This window comes from Mesoplodon bidens (assembly GCF_964165515.1).
Source record: "Mesoplodon bidens genome assembly, chromosome: 13".
In the NCBI taxonomy this organism is placed as follows: Eukaryota; Metazoa; Chordata; class Mammalia; order Artiodactyla; family Ziphiidae; genus Mesoplodon; species Mesoplodon bidens.
The window spans coordinates 27,004,936-27,028,258 of NC_138169.1; the positions used below are offsets into that span (position 1 = coordinate 27,004,936).

At 57.7% G+C, this 23,323-nt stretch overlaps 1 protein-coding gene across 3 annotated transcripts; it reads left to right on the top strand.

The window, feature by feature from the left end:
* The first annotated feature begins 150 nt into the window (after nucleotides 1–150).
* SMPD4 (sphingomyelin phosphodiesterase 4) lies at nucleotides 151–21,607 on the top strand. Of its 3 annotated transcripts, XM_081253232.1 has the most exons (20): nucleotides 151–272; nucleotides 3,930–4,013; nucleotides 5,660–5,746; nucleotides 7,251–7,393; nucleotides 7,525–7,600; nucleotides 8,136–8,244; nucleotides 8,350–8,402; nucleotides 8,870–9,021; nucleotides 10,785–10,917; nucleotides 12,762–12,833; nucleotides 15,439–15,525; nucleotides 17,190–17,335; nucleotides 17,806–17,896; nucleotides 18,173–18,273; nucleotides 18,646–18,809; nucleotides 19,114–19,319; nucleotides 19,541–19,774; nucleotides 19,902–20,033; nucleotides 20,125–20,253; nucleotides 20,331–21,607. In XM_081253232.1, exons 1-20 carry the CDS (start codon nucleotides 198–200, stop codon nucleotides 20,658–20,660), a joined length of 2,604 nt encoding a protein of 867 aa, XP_081109358.1. In that variant the 5' UTR covers nucleotides 151–197; the 3' UTR covers nucleotides 20,661–21,607. The 3 variants fall into 3 exon arrangements, with proteins under 3 accessions (XP_081109358.1, XP_081109359.1, XP_081109360.1); XM_081253233.1 differs by lacking the exon at nucleotides 15,439–15,525; XM_081253234.1 differs by lacking the exons at nucleotides 151–272; nucleotides 3,930–4,013; nucleotides 7,251–7,393 and having other exon boundaries at nucleotides 5,666–5,746.
* Nucleotides 21,608–23,323: the final 1,716 nt, after the last annotated feature.

The window sequence follows — 23,323 nt, forward strand, 5'->3', positions numbered from 1 at the left end:
AGGGGGCGCGCCTCGAGGCCCTAACGCACCGACGCATGTTCGCGCACGCGCGCTCCTTACGGCGGATTTCCCCGCTGCTCACGCGCGTTCCGCGGCGGGCCTTCGCTTTGCGCACGCGCCTTTTGCTGTGTCCGCCAGAGGAGGCGGCGGCGCCATTTCCTGCCAGGCCGGGGGAACGTGACGCCACGCGCAGCTTGATGACGACATTTCGGCGCCGGGTCGCCGAATGGCGGCCGCGGTTCATAAAGCCGGAGACGCTGTGGTTCCTTCAGGTGAATGGTGGGAATCGCGCGCGGTCCGGCCCCGCGTCCCGGCGGCCACCCCGAACTTCCGCCGAAATCAGCTTTGTTCCCACGCGAGCCCCGGGCCTCGGGCCGGGCCGGCAGGGCGCCGAGGGCCGGGCTGTGCCCTCCCGTCGCCTTCCCGCGCACCTCGCACGCCCCACCCCGGTGGGCCCCGGGTTAACGTTCGCTGCGCGCGGTGGAGGAGGGGGAGTCTGGGGCTCAGCGAGCGGTGTGGAGGGAGCGGGGTGGGTCTCGGCCCCGGCCCGACCCGATCCTTCCTCGCCTCCCTCGGTGTGGGCCGTCTTTGCGGAGCCTCAGTTTCCGTGTCTGTGACACGGGGGCCCCGGTGCTCCCTTCACGGGACAGTAGTGAGCGGCAGGCGGGAGCACGCCCCGCTCGCAGCGCGGCCAGAGGGAGGCCCTGGCGAGATTGGCGTTGGCGGGGCTGCGGCTCACGGGAGGGACCCCGAAAGCGGATCGGAAGCCGCTCCTGAAGGCAGCGGGTGTGGAGGTGGCGGGATGCAGCGGAGGCTGGGCGCACAGCGCAGGCGGCGCGGCGGGGAGAACCGGGGCCGGGAGACGCTGCCCTCTCCCCGAAACACCCTGCTTGGGCGCCTCGGGCTCATTCCTTCAGCCTCTACCTCTGCAAACTTGCTCTGAGCAAGGAGCAGCATTTAATTCATCATCTCTAAAGCTCTGCCCTTAGCAAACAGTTCAGGGTTTTATGCCGCTTTGGTCGTTTTGGAGTAGTGCAGTGTTCCCTGGACTACTTCGTTCGGGACTGAAGCGTTTTATTTAAGTCATCCTTAAAACTGAAACCCATAGCTAGTTTAATTAGGAGTTAAACAGTCTCATTGTTACTGAACTCAGACTCAGCTCCTCCCAGCTCAAAAGCCAATACTCCAGAGACAAGTGTTGGTACAAAGGAAAGGTTGCTTTACTCAGAAGGCCAGCAACCGGGGAGAAGGTGGACTGGTGTCCCAGAACGCACTCCAAAGATTCTGCTCAGTCGTGACAGTTTTTAAAGGGAAGAAGGGGAAACAATCTCAGAATCGAGGCAGAAGGTCAAGCTCTGCGTCATTTTTCATTGGGTGTGGACTGGCTGACTCCTCATGAGCTTTCTTCAGATGTTATCTTGCCTGCGTGATCTCCTGCCGGATTGCACAGGGAGAAGCTGGGGGAGAGAGCTAGTCATTCTTTAACTACTTAATTTTTCATTCCTACTTCTTTTAATCTAGGGAAAGAATCAATAGGTTAAGCAAGGTATTATGTGCATTCAGTAGAGCATATGTCAGGAGTTAGGTTAAGTGTTGCCTGGTGACCTCATTTCTGTAAGTTTTGAGGCGAACAGAAATGGGCAAACAGGGGCCTCCCTGGTGGCGCAGTGGTTGAGAGTCCGCCTGCCGATGCAGGGGATACGGGTTCGTGCCCCGGTCTGGGAGGATCCCATATGCCGCGGAGCGGCTGGGCCCGTGAGCCATGGCCGCTGGGCCTGCGCATCCGGAGCCTGTGCTCCGCAACGGGAGAGGCCACAACAGTGAGAGGCCCGCATACCACAAAAAAAAAAAAAAAAAAAAAAAAAAAAAAGAAATGGGCAAACAGGAACGGGGGCAAAGGAGCTGCTTACAGATCCCCACTGTCTGATATCATTCCATTTCTGTGGGATTAGGGGCAAAGGCTCATCTTCTGTAACTTCTTCATGCTGACATAGCGTGCCATATTCTTAGAGTGGAAGATGTCGACATGAGTCTGTGGCATCTCTTTGCTGACAATTTTAGTTGCCTGCTCACTAAAAATTGGGCAGAGCAAGCTACAATTATTTTGATGCCCACAAAGATATAGATTATTATGAGCAATAACGTTAATCTCATTGTCTTGAGGCCAGTTTTTGGAATCGTGCTAGCCACAGATGGAGCAGCTTATGTCATGGCTACTGTCTGGTCATCATGCATTTGACTTTTTCCCTCTGGTGGCAGTTATAGTATCTGTAAAACAACTCAGGAGTGTGCATCAGACACTGAAAGATTCTGTGACTCTCTTGTCCTAATCGTTAGCTGTTTGAGCCTGCTCTTTTGTGACTCAGGGAGACCTGGGAAACTTCAGCTTTTCTACAAACAAGAGGCAGGGGACATAGAGGGGCCTTTGTACAGGGGTGGGGAGTATGCAGGTTTCTGCTCGGTTTCATGGGAAGGTGTTCATAATGCCCAGTGGCAGAGATACACGTCTCCTGTCGGCCCCTCAGCTGCCCACCCAGCCTCTGGGTGCCAGTTGCCGCATCAGCACCGTTCCTCAGGCCATGGGCAGAGCTGTGCCAGGAAAGCCATCAGCAGCCCATCAGTGGGACTTGCGTACTCCCTCTCTGCTCAGTCCGAGTCTGGATATTTTCAGTTTCTGATTGGGGGCACAGAGAGGTAGGATTCTGGAGAGCTACCCCTGATTTTCTGGTGGCCGTTCAAAGGCTCCATTGGCAAAGCTGGCTCGTCCCCTCCCTTCCTCAGAGAACACAAGTAAGACAGAGGAGATGTGTCCACCTGTCTCTGAGAGAGTAGTGAGGAGGTCTGTGGGTTTGAGTCTTGGCTCTGCCATTCCCCAGCTGGCGGAGGGCAAGTGATTTTTCTCTCTGCCTCCATTTCCTTATCTGTACAGACCTCGTAGGTTTGTTATGAGGATGTATTTTCTATTCTTGCTTAACAAACTTTGCGGCTTAAAGTTGCATCTGTTGGTTATCTCATGGCTATGTGTCAGAAATGCAGGCTCAGCTGGGTTCTCTGCTTAGGGTCTCTCAAAGCTGAGATCGACCTGTTGGCCAGCTTTGCTCTTATCTGGAGGCTCTTGGGAAGAATCTGCTTTCAAGCTTATTCAGGTTGCTGGCAGGATCCAGCTCTTTGCAGTGGTAGAACTAAGGTCCCCATTTCGTTGCTGGCTGTGAGTCAGGACTGCCCTGTATCTTACGGTTCTCACACTTGAGACTTTTTTTTTTTTTTTTTTTTTTAAGTTTATTTATTTATTTTTTTAATTAGTTTCTGCTTTATAACAAAGTGAATCAGTCATACATATACATCTGTTCCCACATCCCTTCCCTCATGCATCTCCCTCCCTCCCACCCTCCCCATCCCACCCCTCCAGGCGGTCACAAAGCACCGAGCTGATCTCCCTGTGCTCTGCGGCTGCTTCCCACTATCTATCTACCTTACGTTTGGTAGTGTATACACGTCCATGCCTCTCTTTCGCCTTGTCACAGCCCACCCTTCCCCCCCCCATCACACTTGAGACTTTAATTGTGTCTGCAAAACCCCTTCACAGCAGCACCTAGAAGAGTGTTTGACCAGAGACAGGAATCTTGGACGGCTGTCTTTAGAATCCTGCCTGCCTGCCACCGAGGATTAAATGAGAAATGTATGGAGGACCCTCAGAACCAGGCCTGGCATGTGGCAAGTGCCACACAAGCTTAACCAAGTGTTCCCAAGGGTTCCCCGCCACAGACCTGGCTCCGGGGCTGGACCCTGTGGACGGCAGGCACGTAAGCAGCATTTCTGTAAAGCGTAGGCCTTGGCAGTGCAGTGGTGCTGAGCTGTGCAGATATTCTCCTGGCCTGTGTGTCTTGTTGTGTGGCAGAGTTTGAGGTTTTGTCTTTGTCTCTCTGCAGTGGTCCTCTAAGACGCCTGGTCTGGACCCTGCCCAGGAGGCTGCCATGGCATTCCCCCACCTGCAGCAGCCCAGCTTCCTGCTGGTAAGTGTCAGCTGCCTGCCCGCGTGCCAGGGTGATGGTCGCTCTGCAGCGGAGGGACTTGAGGGTTTTGCCACTGACTTGAAGAACTGTCCAGTGGTGATGTTTTGGGGGGATGTGCTGGAAATGACACCGGACTCGGGTGAGAACCCTCAGGCTCGACTCTGCCCTCTGTTGGTGCAGGACCTTGGGTTTATGCAGCTGCTGAGCCCTGCTTTTCTCATCTACAAGAGGAGTTGATTGAAATGCCGTTTCCTCAGTCTCCTGGGGTGTGGGGAGGAGCAAGGGAGAAGGATGTACACCCACATTTTCACGTCTTGTAAATCCTTACACGAAAGCGAGGTGTTTTGACGACCGTAACTGTCATTGGTGAAAAACGGAAGGAGGCTGCTGTGCTGGGGCACTAGGCCTGCACTTTTTATAAACCTGTATTTGGAAGGATGTTCTTCTTCGGTGCTCCTCTAGAGCCAGCAGATCCGACCCAGGCCTGCACAGCCGGGTGTCTGCCTCTGACCGAGACACTGTGGACCCCATCCTCGTGTGGAGGTGGCCAGGGCCTTGGATACCCTGGGCAAAGGCTTTGTGGTTAGAAACCTAGCCTTTCCTCCTGATGTTCATCCATGTGCACAGGGCCTTCTTCCCTTTGTGGTCAGAATAGACGAGAGCTTTCCCTCGCCCCTGATCTGGGGTATATTTCCTTACTTCTTGTCCTGAATGTTTTCTGGCTTCTCCGTCACCGGAGTGTTGGCATTTGGCTGAAGCTGTCTGTGGTTTTTGGCCTGCTGCGTCTCTGAAGGTAACAGATAAAGGACGTCTTGGGTCAGAGGGCCAGTGACAACAAGCGGTAGCTCACAATCACAGGGCTATAAATTGTGGGTGGTTAGCCCCGGGGGAAACTTCCCATTCACATGCACACACTTGGTGAGTGCTCTGATCTGTATGGGGTCCCCCCCGGCTGCGGGGCTGACCCAGGAGCCAACCCCCTGCTTGTGGATTGGATCCCTCATGATGTGCAGCTCTCTGAGATAGCTGGGGTGCCTGACAGAGGGAGCTGGGAGCCAGCCTGGAAAGTCCTGGCCTAGAGAGCACAGGACCCTGGCCTCGCCTAGGGGTGTCCTGTAGGCCCTGGACACACGCACGACCTGATGTGTGAGGTGCTGGGCAATCAGGCCAGTGATGTGTCTGACTCCTGCCCATCACTTGGATTACTGTTTGTTTATTTGTTTTTAAGGATTTATTTATCATTTATTTATTTAATTTATTTTTGGCTGTCAGGTCTTAGTTGCAGCATGTAGGATCTTCGTTGAGGCATGCGGGATCTTTTGTTGCAGTGTGCGGGCTTCTCTCTAATCGTGGCTTGCAGGTTTTCTCTTCTCTAGTTGTGGCGCACAGGCTCCAGGGCGCGTGGTCTCTCTAGTTGAGGCACACGAGCTCAGTAGTTGTGGCACACCGGCTTAGTTGCCCTGCAGCATGTGGGATCTTAGTTCCCTGACCAGGGATCGAACCCGCGTCCCCTGCATTGTACGGCAGATTCTTTACCACTGGACCACCAGGGAAGTCCCTGGATTTCTGTTTTGACTCGCACCAGAATATCAGCAAAAGCTGCAAAGCAAATGTGCTTGCTTTATTTTGGTTCTTGTGTCTCCTAGGCTAGCCTGAAAGCCGACTCTATAAATAAACCGTTTGCACAGCGGTGCCAAGACTTGGTTAAAGTCATCGAGGACTTTCCAGCAAAGGTACAGTTCTGCAGCGTCTCTTGGGGGCGTGTCTTACACACTCCTGGAAAAGCGTTCTCGCAGCCCCTGCCTCCCACCTCCGAGCGCTGCCCTGTGGAGGCCTGACCCTGTATTGCAACTCTCACGTTTGTGACACGTGTAAACATGTGACCACGACCACGTAGACCAGGCTTTCTCAGCCGTGGGCCTTCTGTCCCACATGGGACACTTAGCAGTGTCTGGAGGCATTTTTAGTTGCGACGTGGGGTGGTGCTGCCGGCCCTGAGTGGGTGGAGGCTAGGCATGCTGGCATCCGTCCCCCAGGGCACAGCACAGCCTCCAGGACAAAGACGCGTCCACCCCCAAATGTCAGCAGTGCCAAGGTTGAGCCCTGCTGTAAGTACTGAAAGTATGTGTTTACGCGATACCCCGAATCGGCACAGAGTAAGTGCGAGTCAGTTCAGGAGGCCCGCCTGGACCAGGAGTTGCCACCAGATGACAGGAAGGGCTTGCCCTGAGGAAGAACGGACAGTTCCACCCTTTTTAATAAAGCTCTCTTCGGGTCAGAAGTTTCTGGCATTTTTATTATTTATTTATTTATTTAATATATTGATTGATTTATTGGCTGCGTTGGGTTTTCATTGCTGCGCGTGGGCTTTCTCTAGTTGCAGCGAGCGGGGGCTACTCTTCCTTTTGGTGCGCAGGCTTCTCATTGCGGTGGCTTCTCTTGTTGCGGAGCACAGGCTCTAGGCGTGCGAGCTTCACTAGTTGTGACATGCAGGCTCTAGAGCGCAGGCTCAGTAGTTGTGGCACATGGGCTTAGTTGCTCCGCGGCATGTGGGATCTTCCCGGACCAGGGCTTGAACCTGTGTCCCCTGCATTGGCAGGCGGATTCTTAACCACTGCGCCACCAGGGACATCCCCATTGTGGGGTCTCCTCCTCTTGCCCTGCCCGACCCTTCTGCTTGCTCCCTGCAGTAGTGGGGGGTGAGAGCGGGTAGAGACCTGGAAGCAAGTGGCAAGAATCACCCAGAGCTTTTTTTTTTTTTTTGCGGTACGCGGGCCTCTCACTGTTGTGGCCTCTCCCGTCGCGGAGCACAGGCTCCGGACCCGCAGGCCCAGCAGCCATGGCTCACGGGCCCAGCCGCTCTGTGGCACGTGGGATCCTCCTGGACCGGGGCACGAACCCGCATCCCCTGCATCGGCAGGCGGACTCTCAACCACTGTGCCACCAGGGAAGCCCCACCACCCAGAGCATTTTGAACCTTGTGGATCCGGAAATTTGAACTGCCCCCCGCACCCCAGAATTTTTAAATAAACCTTTTAATCATATGCTGTCTTATGTAATGGGGTCAGACATGAAGCAGCCACGCAAGCACAACAAAAGGATCCACAGCTGCTCCTGTGGGCACCACTGGTCCTGCTGGTCTCCGGGCCAGGGAGTGACGTCCTTGGCCCAGGGCCAGCAAGGGAGGCAGGCAGTGGTCCCCAGGAGCTTGCCCAAAATCTCCCTGCGCTGTTGCAGGAGCTGCATGCCATCTTCCCGTGGCTGGTTGAGAGCATTTTTGGCAGCTTGGACGGCGTCCTGGCTGGGTGGAACCTCCGCTGCTTGCAGGGCCGCGTGAGCCCTGTGGAGTACAGCATCGCCATGGAATTCCTAGACCCCGGGTACGTTGGTCTGTTACCCCAGAGGGACTGGACTTTCTATCACAGTGATCTTGTTTGCAGTCACTGTTAAGGAACAGTCAAAGCAAGATGGTTGACGGTTCATTTGCCCTGTTTTTGTTGTTCGTGTTCAGGGGCCCAATGATGAAGTTGGTTTATAAGCTTCAAGCTGAAGACTATAAATTTGACTTTCCTGTCTCTTACCTGCCTGTAAGTAAGCTGTGGTGGTGAGAGCCAGGCTTGGGGCCGGGTGCCCCACGCGGTGGCTGCGGTGCTGGTGGGTGGACAGGGGCCTGCAGGGCTGTGACAGTGGCCAGAACATCATGGTATCTGTTCAGGGCCCAGAAGCCATCACAGATTGGAACTTCAGTGGCCTTTTTTTTTTTTCAAAGGTCATCTGAACTCTGTCAGTGGGAGGGCCTGGTTGGCTCCTGGCTGAGTGGCGGGGCCACGTGACTGGTAGCTTTGTCTTTCTGAGTTTCCAGTCCTGTGGGGGAGAATTAAGGGGTGGCTCACTCATGGGTATGAGAAACAAAGCAGACAGGACCCATCGAGTGCCTGGCTGGGTCAGAGATGCACACAGCTGCAGCCCCGCTGTGGTGGGTCTGTGTGAGGACGAAGGGACAGAGTCTGCGTGAAGCTTTTTTGCACAAGCACCGCGCAGAGGACAGCACTGTTCCCCAGGGGGGTCTGTGTGCTGGGCTCCTCGGCAGCCTTCCCAAGGGCCACCTCTGTCTGTCCACAGGGCCCCGTGAAGGCGTCCATCCAGGAGTGTGTGCTCCCCGACAGCCCTCTGTACCACAACAAGGTCCAGCTCCCCCCAGCCGGGGGCCTTGGCCTGCACCTGGCCCTCAGTATCCTTTGTTGGCCCCGCGGTGGGGGAGGCTGGGCGGCCAACACAGAGCTGGGCAGGGGGGGGCCCAACAGCCCTGTCGTTTGCCCCCTGACATGGCCCTCAGATCCATTTGAATATTACATGTTCTTCTTTGCTTTGAGCCTCATCACTCAAAAGGTACAGAAGGGGTGCCTCTGAGCCGGGTTTGCTTTACTGAAGCCCCTGTGCAGGGAGGGGCTGAGGCCCAGGGCTTGCGTCCACACAAAGCAGGGCTGGGTCAGCCATCGGCCTGCCTTCCTCCATTTCTCCTCCCTTTTCTACCTCCTTTCCCCGGGTCCCCCTCCCTCCAGCCTTTGCCCCTCAGGCCACCCTCACTTAGTGAGGTTGACAGGCTGGGGGCAGGCTTGATGGGCCATGTGGGGTGGGCTGGTGCCCTGAGTGGTGGTCAGGGAGGCTTCCTGTAGGAGGTGGCTACTGGTGTGGGCAGGGGGTGGGGATGGGGGGCTGTGGGCTGGGCAGGACTGAGGGGTCTAGTCAGGCCCTTTGTGGTGGGGGCTTTTCTCCTGGCACCGCCCTGTGATTGCTGGGTCAGCAGCCTGGGGCAGTGCCCACAGCCATGCGTTCACAGGAGCTTTGCTTTCCAGCCGCCCCCTGGGGCCCTCCACGTCCGCACTTCAGACTGCGCCTACTTCATCCTGGTGGACAGGTACCTGGCGTGGTTCCTGCCCACAGAAGGCAGCGTGCTCCCCCCTCTCTCCTCCAGCCCGGGAGGGCCCAGCCCCTCACCGGCTCCCAGGTGAGTGGCTGAGGTGGCCTGAGCCCACCACTAGGTAAGGCCTGGCCCTTCCTCGTTGGAGGGCATTGCTCACGGGGACAGTGGTGCCACTCCTTGTCTGGAGCACTCGCTTTTTTTTTAGGCCTGAGATTCTGTAGCCCCAGCTGAGCACAGGCTGGAGGGCGGGGTGAGGGGGACGTCTCTGAAGCGGGCAGGTTCTGTGGCCCTGTGGATGGGGCCTGGCTCTGGTATGGGAACGGGCCGTGTTCTGCTTGTGGCCGCCCTCTCCATATGCGGCACCCAAGCCGCATGCCCAGCGGTGAGCAGGGTGGTGAGGGACTCAAAGCCAAGAGCTGATTGGCAGTGCTGGGCGATTGGTCCTGGAGAGGAGGGGCTTGTGGGCAGTGCTGAGCTGTGGCCAAGTGAGACTAGTAGGGACCTGTGGACTCGGGGACCAGGCCTTTGCTGAGCCGGGGCCTGCGGTAAAGAGCCGCTGGCACGGGCAGAGCAGGAGGGGAGCGTGAGGCCAGCCTGTCCGGGGGTGAGGAGCCTGTGCTCCTCTGGCCCTTGCCTCACTAGCCCCCGCTCCTTCCCTGGAGGCTGCAGCTCTTTCCTGCAGGTGCTGTCCCCCCACATCTGCTGGCACGTGCTGTGCCGTTACCCCAAACTCGTATGGACGGATGCTCCCGAGGGAAGGGGATGGCGAGGAGGAGTGCGGGGGGAGGGGCTGCGCAGGTGTTGCTGATGCTGCGGCCTGGGGAGCGGGGGCCAGGGATCTGGGCTCGGGGGAGGACCCAGGTGTGGCCTGGATTCACACCCCCTCAAAGGCAGACTTCAGCTTGCTAGGTAGTTTTCTGGGCTGGATTTGATTTGTTTTCACAAAATAATTTCAGATTTTACACGTTGCTCCGTGTAACAAAGAACTTTCACAGGCCCTTCATGCCTGTTGATTTCCGAGTTGTTTTATTCTGTTTAATCTGTGTGTGTTTTTTCCTGGGCCATTTGAGTAAGTTATAGACACGACGCCATTACCTCTTAACATTTCAGGGTGTGTTTTCTGAAAGTGTGTGCATCTCTGTAACCGCGGCCATTCCGTTCAAATCAGGAGGCAGTGTTGCTGCCAGGCCACCATCTCATCCCCAGACCCCACTTGGGTTTCACCAGCTGCCCCACTCGTGGCTGTCACGCAGCTGGGTTCCATGCAGGGTCATTTCCCGCACGCGTCTGTCTCTGTTGTCCAGAAGGTCCCACAGCCTTTCCTGACCTTGACAGCTGGTGTGTGCACAGTGGGTCCTCGGGTGTTTCCCATGATTAGGCCCAGGTTGGGCATTGTTGGCGGGGGCACCGCAGCAGCTGCCGTGGTGCCCATGAGCCCGCTTGCTGGGCTGAGGGTCATGCCAGGTTTTCCTCCTGTAAAGTTAACGAAGGTCTTTGGGCCTCTATTAGTGAACGGGGGACTTAGTGGGAAGATCCACCGAGCCCCGCTCTTGTCGGCAGTGTCGGCATCCCTCATGGTCTTCATTTCAGCCAGATCCATTGTGAATAGGGTGGTTGGCAAACGACGCTTTTCTGATCTCACCCGTCCTGCATTTATCAGTGGGCAGATGTGGATGGAAAATTCACTCTTCTGTTTGTTTATTCACACGTAGCAACGTGGGCTTGAGGGTCGTTGGACACTTCCACGGGTTGTACTTGTCGCTGCTGTCCTGGGTTTGAGGCCCAGATTGCCCGGGTCACACCCATGGGAGCCCACCGACAGAGATCTACTTCTGTGTCTCCCTCAGGACGCCAGCCGTGCCTTTTGCGTCCTACGGCCTGCACCACACCAGCCTCCTGAAGCGACACATCTCTCATCAGACATCCGTGAATGCAGACCCCGCCTCCCATGAGATCTGGAGGTCGGAGACGCTGCTCCAGGTGAGAGCCTGGGTGCCTTCTCTGCTTCTGTTTCAGATAAACTGCTCAGCACCACCCACCCCAGGGTGCAAGGGCCCAAAGACTGCCCCTTGGTCTGGGGGTGGCTGTCAATTGTTAGTGTCTCTGCTGTGACGTTTAACACAGATGAGAAAGAATTTGCCCACCTGTCTCACCTCTGTGTCACTGGTAGTGTTTTCACCCTGGGACCCCCTGTCCACAGAGTCCTATTTTATTGTGGTGACACGATGGCTGCCCAGCCTTTCAGTTTCCAGTGGCTTGGGTCACCCTCTCTGACCGCTACCGTGGTTTGGGAGGGGTGGATAGTAAGCCCTGCTGCAGCAGCGTGTTTAGGGCACTGAATGGGGGGGCCTCCCCTTGCTCAGCAGGACCCCGTCCCCTCCATGCCAGGGGGCCCTAGTGGGGACGGCAGCCCTGTGTGTGACCTTGTGCGGCTCCAGCAGACCCCAGACCTGTCTCTTCAGCACCACCTTGCTGGATTCCGGGGCTGAGTGGGTCACCACAAGCATGGCTTGTTGAGAGCCTGGAGTGTGGATGAGATGGGGTTCTGATTTTATTTGGGAACTGAGGTAAAATACACATAATGTAAAATCTAAGTCTTAACCATTTTAAAGCATATAGTTGAGTAGCGCTAAGTATGTTTACATTGTTGTAATGGGTTTCCAGAACCTTCCTATCCTGTAAGACTGAAAGTCTATACCTGTCAAACAGCAGCTCCTCAGTCCCCCTCCCACCAGCTCCCACACCCACCACCCTGCTTTGTTTCTGTGAATCTGACTCTCCTCGCTGCCTCTGTCAGTGGAATCACACAGTATTTTTCTTTTTAATGACTCACTGGCTTCACTCAGCATAGTGTCTTCAAGGCTCATCCACATTGTAATTTGTGTCAGAATTTCCTTTTTAAAGCTGAGTTAAATTCTGCTGTGTGTATGTAACCATGTTTTGTTTATCTGTCCATCTGATGGACACTTGGGCTGCTTCCACCTCTTGGCTGTGGTGAACATGAGTGTGCAGTTCTCTCTTTAAGACCCTGCTTTCCGTCCTCTTGATTATCTGTTCTGAAATGGGATTACTGGGCTGTACGGTAATTCTGTTTAGTTTTTTGAGGACCTGCCATGCTGTTTTCCATGGTGGCTGCACCATTTTTCATCCCCACCAGCAGTGCACAAGGGGTCCAGTTTCCCCACACCCTCGGAACACTTGTTGTTTTCTGGGTTTCTGACTGTGGCTACCCTAATTGTCGTGACTGGTCTGCTCTGCCCTGGTGACGTGTGGTGCTGAGCAGCGTTTCACGTCCTTGTTGGCCACGTGTGTACCTTCTTTGGAGAAACGTCTGTTCAAGTCCTTTCCCATTTTTGAATTGGGATCTTTTTTGTTGTTGACTTCTAGGCGTTCTCTATGGAGTCTGGATGTTAATCCCTTTTCAGATATATGATTTGCAAATATTTTCCCCCATTCTGTGGGCTACTTTTTTACTATGTATGTTGTGTCTTTTGATGCACAAAAGCTTTTAATTTTCACGAAGTCCAGTTTTTTCCTTTGTTGCTTGTGGTTTTGCACTTACATCTAAGAAATTACTGTCAAATCCATTGTTGTGAAGCATTCCCCCACACTTTAAGGTTCTACAGTTTTAGCTCTTATATTCTAGGTCTTTGATCCATTTTGAGTTGTTTCTTGTTTACAATGTAGAGTGAGGGTCTGACTGTGCTCATTTGCATGTGGGCCTGTTTTCTCAGCAGCACATGTTGAGGAGGCTGTTCTTCCCCTCATTGAATGGTCTTGATGGCCTTGTCAGAGACCTTTTGACCAGCTATGCTCTTTTGCAGGTTTTTGTTGAAATGTGGCTTCATCATTATTCTTTGGAGATGTACCAAAAAATGCAGTCCCCTCACGCCAAGGTATGTTGCTGCCACGGTTTCTCTTCTCGCCTCCCCCGCTGGCCCTTGTCAGTCTGCTGCTGCTTGTCCTTGATTTCAGTTAGTTTCAAGGACTGGCTAGTGGGACCCAGCAACCTGCCATCTTGCCTCCCTCAAGTGCTGAGCAGCAGGCAGGTTGTCTTCTGTGCTGGGCTTGCACCCTGGCGGCTGAGGCCCATCCTCTCTGGGCCTCCCCATGCTACTTGCAGAGCCCTCTCCCTGGCAGCAGGAACAGATGTGGTTGTGGTGCTCGTGTTCTGGGGCGTGGGAGCCGTGGGTGCCTTTGGGAGTCACAGCACCTCCTGCTGTCCTGCTGCAGTGGTGCCCAGCAGACTCTGCCCACTTTGGTGGCCCTGCTGCCCTCCACGTCCTCCAGAGCAGCGGCAGCAGCCCTCCTGGCAGTGGGTGGGGTCTGACGCCCTCCTGCATGTGGCCTGGGCTGTCTCCTCCTCCTCTTCTCCTTTTCCTCCTTCCCTTGCTGGGCAGCTCACACGTGTGCAGAGGCCTGGAGTCCCTGGCCCCCTCCCGGGGTTGTGGCCACAGGGCTGGTCGGGGTAGAACAGTTCTGTTGAGTTAGGGAGAGGTGCTCAGGTCCACAGCCCGCGCGCAGGACTGCAGTGTGCCGCTTCCATGCAGCAGTTTGCTCCTTAGACTTTGCTTTTGCCGCTGCCAGTCAGAGTCCTCAGGGCTTCCTTAGGAATTAAGAATCTGTGGGTCACATTGGAACAGTGGCCTGTGCCCTTCCCTCGGTGGTCCTGCTCCCCAGCCCAGGGTTCTGCCGCACAGAGGACTGGGACGCAGCCCCCACACTCCTCTTAGAGCGCAGGGTGTCCCAGCCTCCGTCCTTGGCCCCGCATAGGAGGAGGAGGAGGAGGAGGAGGAGGAGGAGGAGGAGGAGGAGAAGAAGAACGGGGGTGGGGCCGGGAATCCATCCTGGGCCTCTCGCATCGCAAAGCGCTCACCATGCCCCCGCCTGCTTCCAGAGCGCACTTGCTGCTGTACGTTCCGCTGCCCGGCGGGCAGGGCTAGCTCCCCTGCGGGGCGCACAGGGCTTGGTCTCGCAGAGGCTGCTTCGCGGTGTCACCTTTCTGTCTGCATGTCTGTGTCGGGAGCCCAGGGCAGCCCACCCGCTTCAGGTCTTAGCCGTAGCTCTGCCGGCCAGAGGGCCCTTCCGAGCTGCCGGTCACCTGGGGGAACACCGAGTCCATACGGGGAGGGGCCTTCCCGCTCCTCCCCACGGTCACAGGAGGGCGACGGCTGCCCAGGTTGACTTGGGTCGGTGCGGGGGGGGCACCATGAAGGCCCCACCAGGTGCCAAGAAACCTTCTGCCCTTTGCCACCTGTTGAGGCAGAAAAACAAAACCTGAGGAGGCGGGGTGTGTGGGAAACCGCGGGGTCTGCTTCATCCAAGGCCCCTGCCGTCTGTCCAGGCCTGCCCCGCACCACATGGAAGTCCTTGCTGGCCCCACGTAACCCTGGGGTCAGTTTGCCAGGTTTTCTGGGTGCAGGAAGTGCAGCTCCTGGAGCTCCCTCGGTGCGGCTGCGGCCGGGCTGGGTCCAAGCGCATGCACGCTCCCTGCAGGCTGCTGTGGGCCCGGGCTGGGGCCTGAAGGGGGACCGTGGGCTCCCCATTTCCTTGCTGAGTGCGGCCGTGCCCCTTCCCGCCCCAGCCCTGCGTGTCTCTGGCTGTGCCCGTCTCCCCAGCGTCTGGCACGTTCCTTCAGGCCTCTTCTGTGTGAAGCATGGCGCTGGGGCAGGAGGCGGGCCCTCATGGGGCAGGATGTGTGCTGGGCCGGCTCTGGCTGCGCTTAGCTGCAGGAAGATAGGGCGGAGGTTCTGGGGTTGGGGGCAGACGGTGTGCCAGCTCAGCTGTCACCCCTGGCCTCAGGGTTCCAGCTGCCTCTGGGTGTGTGTGGCTCAGTGTCTGGGGGCTCCTGGTGAGGTAGAGGGAGGTAGAGGTTGGTCTTCCCAAAATTAGAACCAGTAAGTGTTAGCACCACGTTAACCATTTCCAGGATGTGGGGCCTGGTGGGCTGGGAACCAGCCCCGTGCACAGAACCTTTCAGGATGGGACTCTGATTGGGTCTTTAACACCTAGGAATTGATTCCATCATGTGCTGATAAATTTCTTTTCCGGACAACCCAGGAAGTCCAATAAATTACATATTTTTCTCTTCTGGGCAGAGGCCTCCGTCTAGAACTGGCTTCTCAAGTTTCTTTACTGAGCCTGGGTCTTCGGGCCTTGGTGAGCAGCAGCGTGTCCCAGGGAGGTGCCTGGGCTCCGCTGGGCTACTGACACGTGCTGCACCCAGTGCAATGGGGTCGGGCTGACCTCGGGGGCTGGAGGGGCCTCCAAGGTGACCTTGTGGGTCTGTCCTCCCTCTGCCTGGCAGCTGGAGGATCACGCCCGGAGCGGGTGGTTGGCGTCTCATTGGCCTGATGCTGCTGGGCTGTGATTGTTTGGATTGTCACTGACTTGTGCTTTTGTTTTTGTTTTTCTTGTCCTTACTTCTGGGCTCTTTCTCACTATTTCTTTCTCTCCCCTCCCCCGCCCTCTCCTCTTGGCTTCTCTGCTGTTGTCTCTCAGCTGGAAGTCCTGCACTACCGACTCAGTGTCTGCAGCGCCCTCCACAGCCCTGCCCAACCCAGCCTCCAGGCCCTCCACGCCCACCAAGTACTGGCCGCCTTCGTTTTGTTCCCTTTCACCCCCGCCCCATGGTTTAACCCCAGAGCTCATGTCCCACACAGTAGCCAGGGTATGGCTGGGGGCCGGCTGAGGTGACCAGAGACCAGTTCCAAGCACAGCCAGGCCCTTCGGCCTGGACCTGGGTTCAGGGTGTGCAGCCACGTGGCTGGGGGTGATGCACAGGACCCCACTGGCTGTGGGGGAGGTCACCGAACCCACCTGGCCAAGCCCCAGGCCAGCCAAGGTGTCGAGTCCTCGGGTGTCATAGGGCTCCGTGCTCAGCCCCGGTTCGTGGGGGCAAAGTAGTGTGGCCTTTGCAGTACAGGCCTGGTGCTGGGGACTGACCAAGGATGTGGAGGCCCTGGGGATCATGGGCGGTGACCTTGTGGGGACTGCCGTCTGCTTAGGCAGGAGTGACCAGGGATGGACTGTGATCAGTGAGCTGAGTGTTTGGGGCCAACGGGGTCGTGAAGTTTGCTGCTCCACGACACGACCGCTGGGAAGTCTGGGCAGAGACGTGTGTCTGGAGTTTTGCTCACGGCCAGGGCTCTGTTCCCCTCACCCTAGGTGGGGCCACACACCACTGAACTTGAATTTGAGCAGATGCGGCAGCTGCACTGGGGAGGGAGAGAATGTTCCAGAAGGGGTGCCGAGGGCGGGCCACGTGCAGAAGTGGGTGCCACTCAGGCCTGGGCTGGGGAGGGCCTCACCTGGCAAAGAGCAGGGCCCCTGCCTTCACCTCCATGGCGGGAGGCCTGGCCCCGTAAGTGTCCACGTGCAGCTGTGACCAGGGGCTCCTGTGGGCATTTGGCTCAGGGAAGGGAGGCACTGGAAGAAAGCACTTTGACTGACAAATGTAGAGAGAAAGTAGCCCAGCGGTGTCCAGTGTGGTTGCCAGGTGTAGGGCAGGGAGTTGCCCCTAGAAACGTGGAGGGTGGGGGTGAGATGCGGTGGGGGTTTCAGTTCCTGGGAACGATAAAGGGGATAGCTCCCTAGGCAGAGTCATGGCCTGGCACAGAGGATGCTCTGTGGTTTTTTATTACTGTTAAAGTATCCCTTTTTTTTTTTTTTTTTTTTTTGCCAAAATGCTGCAAATCTACCATATAACGACCTAAAAATAGACACATGCAAAAGGACATTACCCCCCGCCTCCCACCCCAGGGATAGCGGCCTTGGGGTGTGTTGCATGGGCCCGTGGAGGCATTTCCGTGCCAGGGAGGCCTGTGCAGACCGTGCCCTGGGCAGCGTGGGGGGCTGCCGGTCGGTGCCCGGCTTCCTGCACGTAGGGCCGGGAGCCGTCTGCACCCCACTTGGCGTTGCTCACCTTGGGGTGAAGCTGCCAAGAGCACTTCCAACAAGTCTGTCGAGGCCCGAGGACTGGGGGGTGGGCGTGGGGAGCAGGCGGCCGGCCCCCAGCCTTTCCCCATGTGTGGGGGTCTCAGAGACCCTCCTGGCCTTTGTGAACCGAAAGCTGAGCTCGCAGGACTGAGGGCGTTTGTCTTGGAGGCTCCATGAAGGGGATTGAAGTGCAGGGAAGCACATGGCAGAGCTTCTGCCCCGGTGGCCATCCCAGGGCGCCATGTGCGGTGCATCCATGGGGGGAGAGGTGGGCACAGCCCAGCACGAGGTACTGATGAGGGGCCTCCCCCCAGGAGTCCTTCATGCCCACCGAGGAGCATGTGCTGGTGGTGCGGCTGCTGCTGAAGCACCTGCACGCCTTCGCCAACAGCCTGCGGCCTGAGCAGGCCTCGCCCTCCGCCCACTCCCACGCTGCCAGCCCCCTGGAGGAGTTCAAACGGTGGGTATGGGCTGTGGGCAGGGGGGCAGTCACCTCGAGCCCTCCTGAGACTGTCTCCTCACTGCCACCCTGGCCCAGAGGTGGCGGGGGGGGGCGCCTGGCTGCTTCTCAGGCTGGCCCGGGAGAGGCCCTGTCTTGCTGCCCTCTCTTCCCCCTTCTTCCCCCTTCCCCTGTGGCAGGAGAACAGCAGGCTACTCGGTGCTGCACCTCACCCCCACCCCACACTACCCCAGCAGGGCAAGGGCCATGGCCTGACTCCCAGGCCAACGGGGCCAGCAGAGCTGGCGACGTGTGGGCCGTGCTGAGCTGAGGAGCCACACTGGATCGGCCACGTGTGTTGTGTGTCCCTGGAATGTTCTCTAACTTCTCTGAACTTTGGAATTTTCTCTGAGGAATGGGGCTAAAAATAGGAGGCTTTGCCCCCAGGGGGTGCCGGGCTCCCCTGTGAGGTGACACCCCCTCCCCCACAGGGCCGCCGTCCCGAGGTTTGTCCAGCAGAAGCTCTACCTCTTTCTGCAGCACTGCTTTGGCCACTGGCCCCTGGACGCCTCGTTCAGAGCTGTGAGTGTTGCCCTACGGCCTTTGCCCTGTGTGTGCGGATGAGGGAGGGGAGGCCTTAGGGGTCTCAGGTGCTGTTCCGCCAGCTGCGACCTTGACCCAGCTGTCCACGCAGGGGGGGTTCCCAGCTTCACGCAGCTGCCCTCCGCTGCACTCGGGGGAAAGCCTGCTGGGTGAACTGTTCTGAGGGGCCAGGCATCTTGAGGGGGCACGGGCTCCCCCTGCGCCCCTGCCCACCTGAGCGCCAGCCACCTGCCCTAGCTGCACGCGTTTACCCAGGTCCTGGAGATGTGGCTGAGCTACCTGCAGCCCTGGAGGTACGCGCCTGAGAAGCAGGCCCCGAGCAGCGACTGTCAGGCCCGTAGTGTGTCAGAGAGATGGTGAGCCCAGCCCCGAGGTCCTGCAGGCAGGGGGCCCAGGCCACCCCCTCGTCCCCTGCTGGGACTTGCCCAGGCTCCAGGATTGCTCTCTTGAGGACAATGGGCAGCCCCTGTCCTTCTGTCCCTTTCCCACATCGACTCACATAAAACTCCCCATAGCCCTTCCTCGCCAGCCCTGCAGCGTGGCTGCCCCGCCCCCAATGGCCTTGGTCCTGGGAATGGGCCTCGTCCGTGGAGGATTCTGTCCTTGGGGCCTCACCTTTGCCCACTTGTCCTGCCCCCTCGTGTCACCACCGGCCCCTCTGCCACCATTTGTGATACCTGGGGGAGACCGGAAGCTGGAGAGGAGCCCTGATGTCCATCCGCCCGCAGGGCGCCCTTCGTGCAAGAGAACCTGCTTGTCTACACCAAGCTCTTCCTGGGCTTCCTGAGCCGCGCACTGCGCACGGACCTCGTCAGCCCCAAGAACGCACTCATGGTGTTCCGCGTGGCCAAGGTCTTCGCGCAGCCAAACCTGGCTGAGATGATCCAGCGGGGTGAGGCCCCTGCCAGCCCAGTCACCCGTGCGCTTGCGGGGGTTGTGTGTGTGCCCCACAGGAGGGGAACGGAGCTCTGAGCCGTGTCCCCTGGTGGCTCGTAGTGGTGGCTTTGGGAGGCTTTGGGAGGCTGTGGGCTGCTGTTGGGCTCTCCTCATAGCCACTCCCCTGCGGAGATGGGTGGGGGTGGAGGGACTTCCGGGAGCTGGGCCTGTGCCGTGCAGTCACTGCCCTCAGGGACCTACGGTGGGACCCAATGTCCGTGCTCTTGGAGCTGCAGCCAGGCTCGCTTCCTGCCTTCCAGGCGAGCAGCTGTTCCTGGAGCCTGAGCTGGTCATCCCCCACCGCCAGCACCGGCTCTTCACGGTGCCTACGTTCACCGGCAGCTTCCTGTCGTCATGGCCACCAGCCATCACCGATGCCTCCTTCAAGGTGAAGAGCCACGTATACAGCCTGGAAGGCCAGGACTGCAAGTACACCCCAATGTTCGGGCCCGAGATCCGGGCACTGGTGAGTAGTTGGGGCCCTCTGGGCTCTGGCATTTCACACCCCTTCCCTGTCGTGTTCAGTGGAGTCTAGTTTTTTTCTGATGATAGACGTACTGTCTTGGAAAGTGCACCTTAGTCCTTAAAACTCATTTTAAGTTTTCCATTGTGTGGAAGCCACCCCTGGGCTGTCAGTGCCATGAGGCGGCCCCGAGCCAGCTGACCACCCACCTGCCCACCCACAAGGTCTTGCGTCTGGCTCAGCTCATCACACAGGCCAAGCAGACGGCCAAGTCCATCTCTGACCAGTATGGGGAGAGCACAGCCGCCCGTCCCTTCCTGTCGTGGCTGGGCTTCTACCCCGCGGACACCAACGGCTCCTACCCGGGCAATGACCTGGACGAGATGGGGCAGGACAGTGTCCGCAAGACAGACGAGTACCTGGAGAAGGCCCTGGAGTACCTGTGCCAAGTGTTCCGGGTACGCCCTTGGCCCTGCTCATCTCCCCCAGGTGTCATGTGCCTGGGCCCCTCGTTGCCGTTTGAGGCCCAGCCGGGGGGAAGGCCTCCCTCCACCTTGGAAGTGACGGCAGGCGTCTCCCCGACAGCTCAGCGAGGCCCAGCTTGCCCAGCTCACGCTCGCCCTGGGGACCACGCAGGATGAGAACGGGAAGAAGCAGCTCCCAGACTGCATCGTGGGCGAGGACGGACTCATCCTCACGCCCCTGGGCCGGTATCAGGTGAGGCCCACATCCCGAGGGGTCAAGCTCTCCGGGGCCCTCTGGGCAGTGTGGCCATGGCTCCCGGGGGCTCACCTCCTGCTGCTTCCAGATCATCAACGGGCTTCGGCGCTTTGACATTGAGTACCAAGGGGACTCAGAGCTCCAGCCCATCCGGAGCTACGAGATTGCCAGCCTGGTCCGAGTGCTCTTCCGACTGTCCTCCGCCATCAACCGCAGGGTGAGTGTGGGAGGGAGGGAGGGCCGCCCCTCCGCCCCGCGAGCGGCAGGTGAGAGTGGGGCCTGTCTGTGCTCTAGTTCGCAGGTCAGATGGTGGCCCTGTGTTCGCGGGCCGACTTCCTCGGCAGCTTCTGTCGCTACCACCTCCTGGAGCCCGGGCTGTCAGACAGGCGCCTGCTGAGCCCCGTGGGGCGGGGGCGTGCGGCCAGCCTTGCCCGGGGCCCCCGGCTCAGCCTGCGCTTCCTGGGCAGCTACCGGACGCTGCTGGCCCTGCTGCTGGCCTTCTTCGTGGCCTCTCTGTTCTGCATCGGGCCCCTGCTCTGTGCCCTGCTCCTCGTGCTGGGCTATGTCCTCTACGCCGTGGCCATGACGCTACTAACCGAGCAGGGCAAGCTGCACCAGCTCTGACTGTGGGCCAGCCACCGCCCCCAGGCACCAGGGAGGCCACTCTGCACCCAACACCTGTCACCTTCGTGCTTCCAGGGGGCATTTTCTTGCAGCCCTGGAACCATCTGAAGAGAACCTGAAAAGCGAGGGCAGGGCCAGGCAGAGAGGTAGCCACGCAGGGCGGGCAGCCTGCCGGCTCTGGGCCTCCCCCTTTCCTCAGCCGGAGGGCCTGCAGGGCGACGCCTTTCTCCTTCTCAGCGTGTGAAGCTCAGGAGTTGGGCCTCCCCGGATGGCCTGCAGCCTCTGCCTTTGCCGCCCTGGAGGTGGGCGGTGAGACCCCAAGATGGGAACCCAGCCTCTGGCTCCAGAGAAGAATCAGGCCCTAAAAGAGAGCCCTAAGAAAATTAGACAATGGTTCTCCTCTGTTTCATGATTTTAAACCTGATTTTGCTGCCGCGTCTGGCAAAGCTAGGGCCACTGTATTTTCCCAGTAGTTCCAAGTCTGGGCCATATGCCTGCTTTTGAGGAGAGCCTCTCCAAGAACACAGATGCCCCCAGGCCACAGAGCAGGTCGTCAGGGCTGTCACCACCTTGTTCCCTGTGGGTGGTCTACAACCAAAGATGGTCAAAAGCATCGTTTGTATCTTCAATCAAATCAAGCGCTCAAAGACAGTGATTTTTTGGTAACTTTAAATATCCAAAGTATATGACGAATGCGAGTTCACTGTCAGAAATCCACAGCATCTCACACGCGTTTCATTCTACAGATGACGCACCAGGGAGAACTTTTCAACTGAGATTTTTAAAAGCCTTAGTGTTTGGTGTATTTTTTTAAGTTTTCAAACTGTAAGTATTGGGCTTTGTATTTTGATATAAACTCAGAGTAGTGGCATTTGGGGCCTGTGACCCGTAACCAAACCAAACTTGTAACCGACCATGGATCTGAATAAACCTGTGCTCAGTCCTGAGTCTTGTGGTGCCTGGCCCCGCCCCCAGGGTGGCCTCCTACATGGGGTCCTCTGCACACTCAGGGGCTGCGGAGATGCTGCTGGGCACCCAGCGTCCCTCACCATGGGATTCCCTTGGGCAGATGCAAACACAGACGTGGCTGTGATGGGACAGGGCAGCCACTGGCAGGTCTGAGATGCGAGAACACTGCCTGCGACTCGGTGGGGCAGACATGGCCTTCATACTAAGAGCTAGGATCCTGTGACCCACTTTCTGTGGCTTCTGCAGGGTTGCCTGTGACCGGGGAACCGAAATGCACTCACCAACCCACATGGCCTAGCCCGAGTGTTAAATGTCCCCCTTTCCCTGGGCCAGGCAACTGCTTTGGTCAAATTCTATGGAAATAGGAAGTAAGACAGTTTCTACAAGTCCACATTGATAGATTACTGGCTTTTGTTAACAAACTTTGTGAGGTGATGGTCTGGGGTCCACCATCCATGGCACTGGTCCCTGATGACGCCTCTTCTTGGCCTCCCCTGATGGACATCCGCCTGCCTGCGAGGGTGGGACCTGCCCCCCTCCACAATCTCTCCAGGGTTGTGCTCGCCCCCAAGCCTCACTTCACCTACACCACCCATTAACCATAGAACAGCCACCTACTGCGTGCCACCCTCAGCTGTGCTGGGACACATGGGGGACCTCATGGTGCAAAGTCCAGAAGTCAAAGATCGAAGCAGACACTAAGGTCAAGGAGGGGCCAGCGGACTTCCCCGGTGGTGCACTGGTTAAGAATCTGCCTGCCAATGCAGGAGACACAGGTTCGAGCCCTGGTCCGGGAAGATCCCACATGCCGTGGAGCAACTAAGCCCATGTGTCCCAACTACTGAGCCTGTGCTCTAGAGCTCACAAGCCGCAGCTACTGAAACCGGTGTGCCTAGAACCCATGCTCTGCAACAAGAGAAGCCACCGCAATAAGAAGCCTGCACACCGCGATGAAGAGTAGCGCCCGTTCGCTGGAACTACGGAAAGCCCGCACGCAGCAACGAAGACCCAATGCAGCCAAAAAAAAAAAAAAAAAAAGGATGGGCCAGGGTGCCAGTGGTTGGGCCTGGGGCCTGGTTTTGGGGAGGGTGGTTTGGGGCCCATGGTGCTCAGTGGCTTGCGCCCAGGGAGCTGAGCGGGTGAGGGCGATGGGGACCCTACCTTCATGATGACCTCGGGTTAGTTTGCGGGGCTCTAGCTGCAGAGTAGAGAAAGGCATGGATGGAGCAGAGGCAGAAGTGTCACTGAGCCAGATGCCGAGACGCCGAGGTTCACAGCAGAGAAAAGAGGCTGCCTACCCAAGGGCCGAGGACGGGTATTTACCGGATGAGGCTGAGGCACAGGAGGTGGGGAAAGGTGACTGGAAATAAGAAAATGGTGAAGCAGCCGTTCTGTGAGGGACACAGGTTCTGAGGGGCAGTGCCTGGCCTGATGGCATATAGGTGGAAACTAAGTCCCATGACTAGTTTACAATTAAATGCTGGTTCCCTTCCTTCCTGGCTGCACCTACATGGTCACGTTTGCCTCATCAATAAGGAGCAATGCAGGTCAGGTGCCTGAAGCCTCAGCTTCCCAATAAGCAGCATGTTCACGTGCCATTCTGAGTCATCTTCCGGGGCAAGATGGCCTGTACAGGTTACAGAGACAGAGACGCCCAGGTCACAGACAATTAAGGTGATGAACCCCAGCCCCTC

Excerpts from the sequence above, each read along its gene's own strand:
- SMPD4 (XM_081253232.1), top strand. The coding sequence starts at position 198 with ATGACGACATTTCGGCGCCGGGTCGCCGAATGGCGGCCGCGGTTCATA. Across the intron at positions 8,403-8,869 it reads TGAGCCTCATCACTCAAAAG|CCGCCCCCTGGGGCCCTCCA; the intron begins GTACAGAAGGGG and ends TTTGCTTTCCAG. Across the intron at positions 17,897-18,172 it reads TGGACGCCTCGTTCAGAGCT|GTCCTGGAGATGTGGCTGAG; the intron begins GTGAGTGTTGCC and ends GCGTTTACCCAG.